We start from the raw sequence: 14,770 nt of genomic DNA, 5'->3' as shown, positions 1-14,770 counted from the left end.
CGACCCAAAAAAATTCCAACCAATTTAAACTTTTCAAAAACAACCCGATTTCATTAAATTATTACAAAAAGGTTTTCAATACAATTTATTTAGAGTATTCCCAGAATCACATCACAACATAAACATGAGGAGTGGTACGATCACGCCTTCGCCTTGCCACGGTCTCCTGAAGAACCTGAAAAACATTAAACCACAACTGTAAGCCCGAAAGCTTAGTGAGATATCCCCAAAATACCAACCACATATACCATACACGCATAACATGCCGTATCATATCCGATCATAAAACAGCCATGCACTTCGGGTCTACTGTGTGACTGGTCCGCCGCACCGGCCAACAGTACACCTGGTCCACCCTCCGAGCCTAGCCATATGCATCGAGTCTGCAGTGTGATTGGTCCGCCCGCACCGGGCCATCAATCCACCTGGTCCACTCTTTGAGTCTACAGTATGACTGGTCCGCCCGCACCGGGCCTTCAGTCGGCCTGGTCCACTCTCTGAGCCTCGGCACGTCTGGTCCGCCCTCTTGGGGCCTACAGCCTATCCGGACCGCTCGCTGGGCCTTCGGGATAACCGGTCCGCCCTGGGTATCTTGGCTTACAACACAAAGTAGGACCCGCCTCAACCCAACTCGAGTCCAATCAACCATGTGCACATAAACATACAATCATATATCAATTCACAGTCAACAAGCCGATCAAAAAGATCACATAGCATATCATCATCCTAACCAGGATACCGACCTAACTGGTCACTAGCATAGCATCACCCTACATATCAAGATACCGACCTCAACCAGGTCTCTAACATACACCATCCTAACTACCAGGATGCAAACATATCAAAGCAGTAACATAACAACAATACCCGGATCTCAATCCGATAAAAGGGTCGGCCTTGGTGCCTTAGACCCTGTTGATATAGTGAGGATAACTCACCTCGCACTGCCGAAACTCTGAACTGAAGAAGTAGATTCTCGAATCACCGACTAACCGAAAATCCCGAACTAGCCAACATAGCACAAATAATCATTAGACTAAGCACAATACCCTTCCAAGGGTAAATTGACCATTTTACCCTTAACTCAATCCGGCCCAACACTAGGTAAGCTCCAAAGCCCACTAATGGCCCAAAGTCCAGAAGTCCAAAACAAAGCCCACTATTGGACCAATTTACTAAATTGGGCCCACCTCACCAAATGGACCTAAACTCATGATCCATAACAACCAATGGGCCCACAATACTCTATCCATAATGTCCAATCACAACCCAAAATCCAGCAGCCCAAATAACAGCCCAAACCCTAAGGCCCAAAATGAAAACCCAACAGAGGGAGTACGTTGGGCGTACCCTCCTTGGTACGCTGGGCGTACATGCCGATTCGCAACAGGGGATCGGGACACTGACTCGCTACGCGGGGCGTAACTTCGCTACTCATTAAGTCCCCATAACTTCTTAATGGCTTAAGCTCTTAAGCCCAAACTTCAGATCCCTAGGCCAAACATGCCTAAGATTCATAAAGTCTCAAACTTTATCACTTGGGACGTCCATAAAGACCTTAATCCAAGGTCTTAATCCATTAAGACCCACATATCTCACACATGGAACAACCACAGCCCTTGGGACCTCATTTTTCTCACTCAAGACCTCTCCTAAGGTCTGAAAGGACATATACTCTTGACCAACTCGAAACATGCAACAAGATGAGGACTTTTGGGACAAGAATGGAGTCAAAGCTTCACAACACATAGATCTACACAAAATGAATGTCAAGCAAGAAGCTTTATACCTCAAATAGGCTCCAAAGGATGATGTCTTCCGAGATCTATAAGCTCCAGCCGTTCCTCTCCTTCTTTGACAACTTCTCCTTTCTTCCTTTATGCTCTCCTTTGCTAATCCAAGCTTTTCAAGACCAAACACACCCAATCAAGGAGGTGGGACGGCTATCTTAGGGTTTCTGAGGTTAAGGGAGAGTTTATGGAGGCTAGGGTATGAACCAACATGTTCCTTATATAGTGGCTGACCCTAATTTTAGGGTTTTAGAACTCTGAGAGTACGCTGGGCGTACTCAGCCTTGCACCCGCGTCACTTACCCCATTACGCTGGGCGTAATCCCAGCTTACGTTGGGCGTACGCGGCGTGTCCCAAATTTTCATATTTGGCCTTCTTTTCCACTTTTCCCACAAAAGGACCAAAATGCCCTTCCTCTTAATTCCCGGGGACTCACAACTAAGTACTCTTAGGAACGGGGCGTTACAGTCATGGTCTGACTCGGCAAGTCGAGTCGCGAATGAAAGGGGTTTCTGAGCTTATGAACTCGGCGAGTCAGTAGGCTGACTCGGCGAGTAGGGTCAACCTGGAAGGGTGACTTTGACCAGGACTTTGACTTTGACAAGAGTTGACTTAGTTGACTTTTGGAGGACTATCAGACTAAGTGTTATATTGATATTGGTAGCACGAAGAGCTAGAGGAGCAGCGCCTCAGAGGGTTGTCAGTTAGCAGCCAAGGGGTTATCAGCAGAACTTCAGCGGTGCAGGTGAGTTTCCTTCCAGTTGGAACGGGTCTAAGGCCACAATGCCGCCCCGTTTAGCTAGTAGTAGTAGTTTCCGAACTTCGGTCTGATGCAGTAGTTAGTATGTTTGATGCCTTCGTGGCTCAAACAGGATTTATGTGTTATGTGTTCCGGGCTACGGCCCGATGCAGTATGCAGTATATGTGTTCATGCTAGTTGATATGTTTATGTTATGCTATTTTCAGTCAGTTTCCGGACTCCGGTCCGATGCAGGGGGCAAGGCCCCAGTTAGTCCGGACTTCGGTCCGATGCAGGGGACAAGGTCCCAGTCAGTTTCCGGACTTTGGTCTGATGCAGGGGGCAAGGCCCCAATTAGTCCGGACTTTGGTCCGATGTAGGGGACAAGGTCCCTGTTAGTTTCTGGACTTCGGTCCGATGCAGGGGGCAAGGCCCCAGTTAGTCCGGACCTCGGTTCGATGCAGTGGGCAAGGCCTAGTATGTGCTTTATATGTTATTGTATGGTATGTGGTAGTTTGGGGGAGCTCGCTAAGCTTCGTGCTTACGGTTTCAATTTTTGGTTTCAGGTACACAGTTTTCAAAAGAGGAGCTCGGGGAGGTTGCAGTGCACACACCATAGTTAGTTAGCCTGGGAATGTTTACTATGATAATAAGATTATGTTTTGGATTAATAAGCGGAAATTATGTTATGATTTATGATGCGGTTTATATGAATATGGTTTTAGTAATGTTTTTAAAAGAAATTTTTGGTCGTGATTTTTGGGTCGTTACATCTAGAATCCGAAGAGGGTCCAAATCTGAAGTTACAACTTCAGATCTAGCCCATAGCTCATCATACCAACTTGATATTCCAAGAAAACCCTAAAACTCAACCAATAGAGGAGATCTATAAGGAAAATGACGATTTAGGTACCTCTGGAAGATGATATCTGAGATGAATGTTGATTTCCACCATCTAATTGCTCCAACTTCCTTCTCCTCCAAGTCTTCTCCTTCCAAAAATCCTCTTTTCAAGCTTTAACACATACACAAGGCACACACACACACGAATAAGGGCTCTCAAGGACTCTTTAGAACTGTAAAGAGGTCCAAGGGAGGCTAAGGTCCCTTTAAATAGGGGTACAAACCCCATGATTTAGGGTTTCATCTACCAGCTCCTACTCGCTGAGTCCCAATATGGACTCGTCGAGTAGGTCACTTAACACGCGATCCCACCCCGTTTCTACTCGACGAGTAGGGCAATCAACTCGTCGAGTAGAGCCTAACCCAATACATCTTATTTAAAACAATATCTAAGAATCGGGGCGTTACACTTGACAAAAGATTTTGGATTATAGATCAGTAGTTATAAATAACTGTTGTAAGGTCTATTTTATATTGTTTATGCTTTTGGTCTGTATCGGAATATGACATCCCGAGATTTCGTTATTTAATGAAAAATACATTTCTTTAAAGAAATGCTTTGATAAATTCTTATCACATTTTGTTTTGGGAACAAATTCCGCAGCAGTTTTCTTTAAAACGATTACTTTGATTTTAAAACAAAGCATAAACAAATCGGTCTTTTCTAGCCGTGAAAATGGGAATGTCACAAAAATGCCTATAAAACATTGGATATCTCTTCTACCCATCATTATCATATTGCTTCCCCTAACCTTGTTTTCAAGCCATGCATATGATTATGTTTGTCACTTTTCATTAATTTAATTATTATCATACAACAAGTGAGATGACAAACGGGCAACAAGCTACGCCGATAAGCCTTTTTGTATGGCAAAGCTAATTCTTTTAAAGACTACATCCTTAGATCTAGGGGATATAACATTGCTATGCATGATTCGTTGTACTCTATTAAGAAGCCCTATCACATCCGACGCGAGAAACCAAACGTATCAAATGCAAATGGTATGAACACGTGTTGATTTTCCATGCACGATTTCTCATATTTGGTGATTTTGTATGTATTGATTTTGCCTGCTTGCCTTAGTATGGGCCACAAAGGTGAAATTTTGCCAAATGTTACAAAAAAGTTGTTACTATTCATTATGAATATGATTATATAAGATCCAAACATTTTAAAACCAAAATTGGATAAATGCAATCCTTATTTTTTGTAAAACCAATCTACCCATCTGAATAAAAAAAAAAAAACGGATCAAATTTTATCCGACCCATATGCACATCTATTCGAGTGACAAAAATAAGTCATTACCTATTGGTCCAAGATGTATATGATCAGATAAATTAAATATCCTTCTATCTTTTGTTCATATCAATCATCCTATCCATTTAAATGATGTCATATGTCATATTAGTATCTAAAAATATCATTGAATTTTATTAAATAAATATTAAATGTTAAGCATATCACTATTTATTTGGATGGGATGATAAATAAGAATATTTAATTTCTCATATCATTATCATAATGCACCGAGTTTGCTCAAAGTCGGATCAAAGTCGTTAACTGCCACACCCGTTAATCTTAGAATAATAGCGTCAACTCTTTAATTGTACGCGTTATGGCGCATTTTAGCAACGCCTCCGATGCGGAAATGTTCCAGGAGAAACGTCACCGTTACAGACACGGAACTTGATATTCACGCGCTATCTTAGCGCGTGGCCGAGCTGTACTAAGTTAATCGCTGTCTGTACCTCACGCTCTACGATCCAATTCGTGTGTTGGAAGTTGGAACCCTCTACAACGAAGACGACGAATTGAGGGCGATTTGGTTTCATAAATCCTCCGCTCAGATAACTCTGTCAAAATTTTTGTAACAACATACTGTGTTTGTATGATTATGTGTTAGATTTGGCTTTTCGTTTGGGATATTGGTTGATTTATCCGGTTGCGATCGGAGTAAAGTAATGAAGGGGTGGAGAGAGGCATCCGGATCAAGACAAAGCAGCGACAGTGCATCCGCTGGTACGCCGCTGGGTATTGACAGGAACCTCTCGTCGAACACCATCCGACTTGGTCGAGTTCAACCCCAGGCGCCAGGTCACCGCACTGTTTTCTGCAACGATCGCGAAGCCAATCAACTCGCGAAATACAAGGTGTGTGTCTTTACATTACGGATACAAGCAAATTGTGTTTAAATGTGTGATTGATTGAAATGATGATCTTTTTTTCGCTCATCTTATTATACCCTAATAATATTTGAAGAGATATGAATTGGTATACTAACTAATAATATTTGGTGCTTCTAATGGTTGTATGATGACTATTAACAAAATTTTAACTGGATGCCATATAGAATTGGAGTTCAATGGATTATGGATCATCCAAGATTAATAACCTTTAGGTAGAGTCTAGGTAGAAGAGTAGAGTAATTATCTGCTATAGCTTAACTTGACTTGGCTTTTGAAGGTATCAAGATCTACTGATTTTGATATGACAGTTTGAATAATTATGGATGCTTGATAGGAACGCAGTGGTAGGAATGCTTGGATACAGAAAACTGTATTTTGAAGATTGTAGAAGGAATAACGAGAACAAAGAAAGGATGAAATATAAACCAGCAGTTAACAATGTTATTTTCCTTTCAACATCGTGTTTGTTATTTATATTTTTTTGCTGAATTTCTGCTAGCAAGATAACATTTGTTACACAAACTGTTGTTACCCTCTTGAATTTGTTAACTCCCCATAATGACCTTGTGAGGTAGTTATGAAGCTAGAGAGGCTAGAACCTACATAAGAGAGATTGATTCTTCTTAGGGTACTAAAAATAAAATTATAATAGCAACATCAATTAACTATATATCTATAATGAATCACTCACATTCAATCAAATAAGCATCAATTAACTATTTGATGTTAACATTAGCACCAAGTATCCACTATCCACAAACATTAGTTAGCCATTAACATCATAATCTGCTAACATCTGCTTTACATCTAAGATATCAAGCAACATTAAAAACTTGTGAACTATTGAAAACAAAATCAAACCACTAAATAAAGTTAAAAACATAATAAGATAGAGATGAAGAATATCAAATCATTTGATATACAGTATGTCAAATCATTTCAGATGTTTGAATTTTAAAGAATTTATTATTTCTACACAGAACATATGTTGTGATGTACATATCAAAATGATAGAACATGATCTTCCTTTTTTACTTTCTGAACAAAAAAGTTCATTGATCTATGGATGAAGAGAATCATAGCTTGCATTGACTATAATCTAACTGATGTGAAACAAATGATTCAGGGAAATTCTGTATCAACAACAAAGTACAATGTTGCTACCTTTTTACCAAAGGGGCTCTACGAACAGGTAATTCATTTCAAACATTTACTAAACTTAATAAAGTATAAAGTGATCCATTTTACTAAACATTGTTGAAGTTAATTGTTACTGAAATAGTTTCTTGTTCATAATTTGACAGTTTAGGCGGGTGGCTAACCTGTACTTTCTTACAATCTCTTGTTTATCATTTACACCTGTCAGGTAATAAACATGTTATTATTATTATTATTTTTTTTTGAATTGTCTCCAATTATGTAACTTAAATAATTTTGTTTTTTATATGCAGTCCTGTTAGTCCAATCACAAATGTTATCCCACTTAGTCTTGTGCTTTTTGTATCTCTTGTCAAGGAGGCATTTGAAGACTGGGTGAGCAATATTAAATTCTAGACTTATTATGTTTAATTTTATTCATTGACAATGGTTTTAAATTAGTTGGTTATATATTTCATGAACTATATAACTCAAGTATTTTTAATTATTGTTTGTTTGCTGTAGTGTGGAGATTATTTGTTACCTAACTTTTATCTCAACTCTTAACAGAAACGTCTTCAAAATGATATGACAATAAATAATACAGCTGTTGATGTGCTTCAAGATCAAAGGTGGGAATCCATTCCCTGGAAGAAGTTGCAGGTTGGAGATGTTGTCAGAGTAAGTATTTTGAGAAGTCATATATATTTTTTTTTCTCACATTTCTTATTGGAATTCATGCAAATTTAAATGTTTATGTTGTTACAGGTGAAGCAGGACACTTTCTTTCCAGCTGATTTGTTACTCCTTGCAAGTACAAACACTGATGGTGTCTGCTATACTGAGGTCTCTCTCTTAATGTCAACTTTATGTTACATGATAATACATGATAAATGAAAAAACCATATAGATTAGCTTTATCTTTTTTATTCTTGTATGTATCAGACTGCAAATCTAGATGGTGAAACAAATCTTAAGATCAGGAAAGCTTTGGAGAAGACATGGGATTATTTGACTCCTGAGAAAGCCTCAGAATTTAAAGGTTTAAATCTTTAATTGAGATTGAATATTTATGTATTTTGTTTCATCTGTTTAAATATTGAATATTTATGTATATTGATCCATTTAATTGCAGGTGAAATACATTGTGAACAACCAAACAATTCACTCTATACCTTCACTGGAAATTTGCTACTTCAAAAGCAAACATTACCCATTGGTCCAAATCATATTCTGTTGAGAGTAAGATATAAAGTTATAAATAGTTTACCTTTTGTGTATTTCAGATAACTCACATTTTTCCCATTCTGCCCTTCATGTATCTAAGTGATTACTTTTTCAATTATTCTTATTTTTCTTTATTGCATTACAGGGATGCAGTCTACGTAACACAGAGTACATTGTTGGGACTGTAATCTTTACTGGACACGAGACAAAGGTTTTGAATTGAATCTTTCTCTAGGTTCAAATTTCCATTATTACCCTTCTCTTTCATATTAAAATTTTATTTTTAATGTCAGGTAATGATGAATTCCATGAATGTTCCTTCCAAGAGGAGTACACTCGAGAGGAAACTTGACAAAGTAATAGCCACACTTTTTGGTGTTCTTCTCTCCTTGTGTTTAATTGGGGCCATAGGCAGGTAAATGACTAACTTTTGTTATTATTATTATTATTATTATTATTATTTTTATTGATTGTAATAATTTTATTCCACAAAACATTGCAGTGCTGTATTTGTAAATAACAAGTATCACTACTTAATGCTTTGGGTTAATGGTGACTCCCAACAGTTCAATCCAAGCAACAGATTTGTGGTATTGTTTTGCTTGCTGATGTGAGAGGAATTATGTTTTTATGTTTCTTTTTTTGTATTTACTGTTACTAATTTTGGTTATTTTTCTTTCAGGTTTTTATTTTAAGTATCTTTACCCTTATTACACTGTATTCCCCAATTATTCCAATTTCTCTTTATGTTTCTATCGAGGTAGGTTTATAAAGTTATATCCTGGTTTTGCAGTGTGATGTCGAAATGATTTGTTTTAATTTTTTTTTTTTTAGATGATCAAATTTATCCAGTCAACTAAGTTTATAAACAACGACTTGAGGATGTATCATAGTGAAACAAATACCCCTGCGTTAGCACGCACATCGAATCTAAATGAGGAACTTGGACAGGTAATTTACTATTTTGCCCTTGTTTATTTTGTAAATGTATTTACTGAGATATGCTTGAATGTGACAGGTGGAGTACATTTTTTCTGATAAAACGGGAACTTTGACAAGAAACTTGATGGAGTTTTTTAAATGTTCAATTGCTGGAGGGACTTATGGATCTGGTGTTACTGAAATAGAAATGGGAGCAGCAAGGAGGAATGGTGTAAATGTTAAGGAGGTATATATGATGATCTGTCATATAAAATGGAATTTGATTTGTTAAATGACATATATGACCTTTAAAATTTAACAGGTACAAAAAACATCTAATACAGCACGTGAAAAGGGTTTCAATTTTGATGATAGTAGACTCATGCTTGGTTCTTGGAGAAATGAACCTAATCCTGAAATGTGCAAGGTATACAAAAATCTAACATTTTTTTTTATCTGTTATCAAAATGTTGCGTTTGGATTCAAATTCCTTCTGTTATGTGGTCATTTTTTTTTTGTTATAAAACAACGTTGTTCCTTTATTCAGGAATTTTTTAGATGCCTTGCTATATGCCATACTGTACTCCCTGAAGGTGAGGAATCCCCAGAAAAACTTCGATATCAAGCTGCATCTCCAGATGAAGCTGCTTTAGTCACTGCAGCAAAAAACTTTGGCTTCTTTTTCTACAGGTATATATACATTTGGATTACATTTTCTATTTTCTATTTTATATTTTATATCATTTTACTAATTGCAAAAACATGAATTCTTCAGGCGTACACCTACTCAGATTTATGTTCGTGAATCACATGTTCAAAAAATGGGATCCGTTCAAGATTGCAAATATGAAATCTTGAATGTCCTTGAGTTTAACAGGTATATATAACATTTTCTATTTTTTATTTTATATCATTTTACTAATTTACCAAAACTGTTATGTTTTTTTAATAGTACAAGGAAACGTCAATCTGTTGTTTGTCGTTATGAAGATGGAAGGCTTGTATTATACTGCAAGGTAATTCCTGTAGTAAAAAACATGTGTTGTAAGTAAAAAAAAAGTGAAGTGTTAAATTTGTAAACTGACTCTAATACAGAATTTGCCCTTTGATAGGGAGCTGATAATGTTATTTTTGAGAGATTAGCAAGTGGAAATGATGAATTAAAGAAAGTTTCACGTGAGCATTTGGAGCAATATGGAGAAGCTGGATTGCGAACTCTTTGTTTGGCTTATAAGGATTTAAGCCCAGACATGTATGAAGCTTGGAATGAAAAATTCATCCAATCAAAATCTGCTTTACGAGATCGTGAAAGAAAATTGGATGAGGTAATAAATGAGATTCCATTTCCTTCAGAATTCACAAACAAAACAATATTTATATTTAAAAACATGTGAAACTCCACAAAAAAAACAGGTGGCGGAATTAATAGAAAATGATCTTACTTTAATTGGATGCACGGCTATTGAAGACAAACTTCAAGAAGGGGTACCTGCCTGCATAGAAACTCTTGCTAAAGCTGGAATTAAAATCTGGGTGCTTACAGGAGACAAACTGGAAACTGCAATAAATATAGCATATGGTATGTTCATCATCCATATAATAAATAATATATTAATTACTAATCTTTTGAATTTTTTGCAGCTTGCAAGTTAATTAACAATGACATGAAACAGTTTGTGATCAGTTCAGAAACTGATGCGATCAGGGACGTTGAGAACAGAGTAAGAAATTCTTATAAATAAACATCCTTTTTTTTTCAAAAAAAAAAAAAAAAAAGAGAAGAAAATTTAATTTGAAGTCAAACTCTTGTTCCAGGGGGATCAAGTGGAAATTGCTCAATTTATAAGAGAAACAGTGAAAAATGAGCTTCACAAGTGCCATGAAGAAGCACAAAGTATCATTCATGGTTCAACTGGACAGAAGTTGTCCCTTTTGATAGATGGAAAGTGTTTGATGTATGCTTTAGATCCAAGTTTGCGCTCAACATTGCTTAGTTTGAGCTTAAGTTGCAATTCTGTAGTCTGCTGCCGTGTTTCTCCTTTACAAAAGGCACAGGTAAAATGACTCTTTTACCCCTGAGCCTTAGACTAAAACTAAAACAATCAATCAGTTTAGCACACTTTTCCCCAATCTTCTAAACACATGTATATTCATTTCAAGCACAAAGTATATGTTTAGTGATTATATTTTACAATTTACAGGTGACAAGACTGGTGAGAAAAGGTGCAAATAAAATAACACTAAGTATTGGTGATGGAGCTAATGATGTTGGGATGATTCAAGCGGCTCATGTTGGTGTTGGGATAAGTGGTTTGGAAGGAATGCAGGCAGTGATGGCTAGTGATTTTGCTATTGCTCAGTTTCGCTTTTTAACAGATTTACTTCTTGTCCATGGCCGATGGTCTTATCTTAGATTATGCAAGGTACTTTCCTTTCCTTTCTTCTTTTATACACAGATTCACTTCTTATAGTATTTTTTAATAAACTTTTCTTTTTCTCATGCACAGGTTGTTTCCTACTTCTTTTACAAAAATCTTACTTTCACTTTGACTCAGTTTTGGTACACCTTCCAAACTGGCTACTCTGGTCAAAGATTCTATGATGATTGGTTCCAGTCCCTCTATAATGTTATTTTTACTGCCTTACCTGTCATCATTGTTGGACTCCTTGATAAGGTACCCCCTCTTTTCAAAATATAAACGGATTGTTCCAATGTTCATATCATCAGTTTAACATGTAAAAATTTGGCAGGATGTGAGTGCATTACTGTCGAAAAAGTACCCACAGCTATACAAAGAAGGAATACAAGATGCATACTTCAATTGGAAAGTTGTAGGCACTTTAGCTTGCTTTTCAGTTTATCAATCAGTAGTTGTGTACAACTTTGCTGTGTTTTCAAGCACAACTGGTTTAACCTCAGCTGGAAAGATGTTGGGGTTGTGGGATATCAGCTCAACTGCATTCACATGCCTTGTCATAACTGTCAATCTGCGTCTTCTTATGATGTGCAACACAGTCACAAGGTGGCACACTATAAGTATTGGAGCCAGTATTCTTGCATGGTTCGCCTTCATCTTTATATACTCCATTGTCTTTGTAAATAAGGTACCACTACCACACATCTTTTTCTAATTAATTTTCTTGTATCACATATTATTATCTAATGATGGATGTTTTTCATATTTAACTTCAGGGGACGTATTTCACCATTTATGTGCTCATGAGCACTCCCTACTTCTACCTGTTAACCATTCTTGTCCCCATTGTTGCCCTTTTGGGTGACTTTTTGTACCAAGGGTAAGTAAGCTTTTTCACGAGAGTACACAGTACACAATACACAGTACTTCAGTACTTGATTCTTTTTTTGTGATGTAGGGTACAAAGATGGTTTTACCCGTATGATTACCAAATCGTTCAAGAAATCCACAGACATGAGCCGGAGTCAATTGGGGCGGGATTACTGGAAGTGGGGAATCAGTTAACTCCAGAAGAAGAAAGGCGATACGCGTTTGCTCTACTTCCAAGAGAAAAGTCAAAGCACACAGGTTTTGCGTTTGACTCACCGGGGTATGAGTCCTTTTTCGCTACACAACAAGGAGTAACGGTGCCTCAAAAGGCATGGGATGTCATTAGACGTGCCAGTATGAAACCGAAGAGATCAACTCGAGATAGTCGTTCTTAGAATTTGTACACCAAAAAAAAAAAATTAGGGGATTATTATGTACTTTTTTTTGGACAGTTTTGAGGTTTTTTTTGGAATATTTTTGTAAGTTTGAACAGATGTATAATTTGATGGAAGTAGAACCTTATTAGAGTGATATTAATAGTCTTGATTCTTTTATTCATCTTTTTACTACTTTTTTGATTTGTAAGTTGGCTGTAGAACTTACGCTAAAACACTTTCTGATATGTAATGTTTACATGTTATATTGTTATGTGTGTGCTTTTATTCTATATATTATTTTATTTATGAAAACAATTTGTTGAGGATAATAAAAGCCATGGATAAAAAATAATCTTTTGCTAGTTATGTTTTGGAATCAAATTATAATTAATTAAAAAAAAATACGTTTAAAAAACAATTTGTTGATGCAAGGACCCTAGTGCTAACTAGAATGGAATGTTGTGACCACTAACTCTCGACGTAACATATTTTCACTAAAGTAATGCCCTTTTTCTATTGAAGAATATGAGACAAATAAAAAAGAGATAACGAATAAACGAGTCTCTTTACCTTCTAGATTTTTAATTTTTTTTTTGTTGTTATTCATGTATGGGGACATGTTAATCTTCCCTATATTATTCCAATTTTATCGGACGTCTAGATGGGACAAAAAGATTAGTAGATTTTTTAATTTTGTTTCATAGTGTATTTACTAATTTTCGTGCGTGAGATGAAAGTGATGGTCAAATCGAACATCAGATGCTAGTGATATACCCTAGGACGTTAAAATGTTAGATACATAAGAATTGGATAAATACCAAAACATAAAATAAAATAACATACTAAAACACAAGACATATGAATGATGAATGCTAAGATACTGAAAACCTGAATGAAGCTTAGGGCTGAAAGAGCAAATAAAGCCATTATCAAAGGAATTCTTCAACGAGTATCACAAGTTTTAACTAAATAACAACCTATAAGAATGTAACAAAATATGAAGAAATACGAGAGTGTGTCTAACTAATGTGAGACAGTAATGCTTTTCCAAGAGTCATATGCTCGATAAGAATAGACTACATTGTATAAAGTGCCAAATCTCTCTTTCATGACATATATATATATATATATATATATATATATATATATATATATATATATATATATATATATATATATATATATATATATATATATATATAATTGGGCTATTGATCCATGATGAGTTAAGTTTATGTAAGCATCTATGAAGAGTTAGTCCACATGAGTTATGGATCATAACCTAAGTGTGTGGATTAGGGTTTACTTATGACTCTTGAAATCCTACACTACATATATGTTACCCTTGGCGTAAAAGCGATTACATAAGTGTTCTTAGAGTTCATATAACCGATTTTCTGTGCTCCATACTCTCTCTCAAAGTCCCCATTTGTTCATGGTGTTTGTGAACCATTTGAGGCGCTAAGCTCTTAAAAGGCCAAAACCACAAGCTACAATAAATAGGTATTCTTCTAACTTGATTTTATGATTCATGTACCAAAATTGTATGCTAGTTGTAGGTTTCATGCTTTGGAAATTTTATTGCATGTATAACTAGAGAAAACTTAGATCCAAAGCTATTAGGGTTGTATGTACACCATATGAGTGTTATATATAGTACACAAAACCCAACAATGGTATCAGAGTCATGGGTAGTTTTCTGTTATATTATATGCATTGTTCATTGTTCAAAGTTGAAGCAAACTGAAAGTGGCCTTCTACCAGGCCGAAATCGCCGAGTCCATTGATGAACTCGACGAGTTCATGATGAACTCAATGAGACGAGTTGCACTTGCATATGACAGATTTTGGGGTTTTTTTTGGGCCTATATTGGATTAGGATCACTACCACAAACTGTTTTGTATCATAAAATCTGTCTTTTCTGATATGGTAGTGATTATACTCATCCAATGAAAAGATAATTGTCAAAGTTTTAAGATAATTGTTGGCTATATGATAAACAAAGTTACTTGTAAATTGTTGATATTATCTTGCTTTTTGAGTTTGGTTAGATCAATCCTAGATTATATGATAATTTTATTTGTTGCAATTGATCTAAATGTTTTTTAATGAGTTCCATAACTTATCCTCAAGTTATGGAACATGAAAAGTCTCATTCATTAAAATAACATTAAACTCATAAGTTATGGAATTCAAG

The 14,770-nt window shown here is 36.2% G+C and overlaps 1 protein-coding gene across 1 annotated transcript; it reads left to right on the top strand.

The window, feature by feature from the left end:
• The first annotated feature begins 5,118 nt into the window (after positions 1–5,118).
• LOC111915425 (phospholipid-transporting ATPase 3) lies at positions 5,119–12,843 on the top strand. Its single transcript, XM_023911084.3, has 27 exons — positions 5,119–5,587; positions 6,750–6,815; positions 6,928–6,989; positions 7,075–7,156; positions 7,331–7,441; positions 7,529–7,606; positions 7,706–7,802; positions 7,896–8,002; positions 8,133–8,198; positions 8,281–8,402; positions 8,490–8,577; positions 8,670–8,747; positions 8,822–8,938; positions 9,006–9,155; positions 9,231–9,335; positions 9,456–9,598; positions 9,684–9,785; positions 9,861–9,924; positions 10,021–10,233; positions 10,322–10,487; positions 10,550–10,629; positions 10,724–10,963; positions 11,110–11,331; positions 11,416–11,583; positions 11,660–12,013; positions 12,102–12,205; positions 12,284–12,843. The coding sequence occupies exons 1-27, from the start codon at positions 5,399–5,401 to the stop codon at positions 12,588–12,590; spliced, it is 3,681 nt and encodes a 1,226-aa protein (XP_023766852.1). The 5' UTR covers positions 5,119–5,398; the 3' UTR covers positions 12,591–12,843.
• The last annotated feature ends 1,927 nt before the right edge of the window (positions 12,844–14,770 follow it).

Source organism: Lactuca sativa, chromosome 8 (assembly GCF_002870075.4).
Source record: "Lactuca sativa cultivar Salinas chromosome 8, Lsat_Salinas_v11, whole genome shotgun sequence".
NCBI lineage: Eukaryota > Viridiplantae > Streptophyta > Magnoliopsida > Asterales > Asteraceae > Lactuca > Lactuca sativa.
The sequence above is the reverse complement of the archived record's forward strand: the minus strand, read 5'-3'. Positions and strand labels throughout refer to the sequence as shown.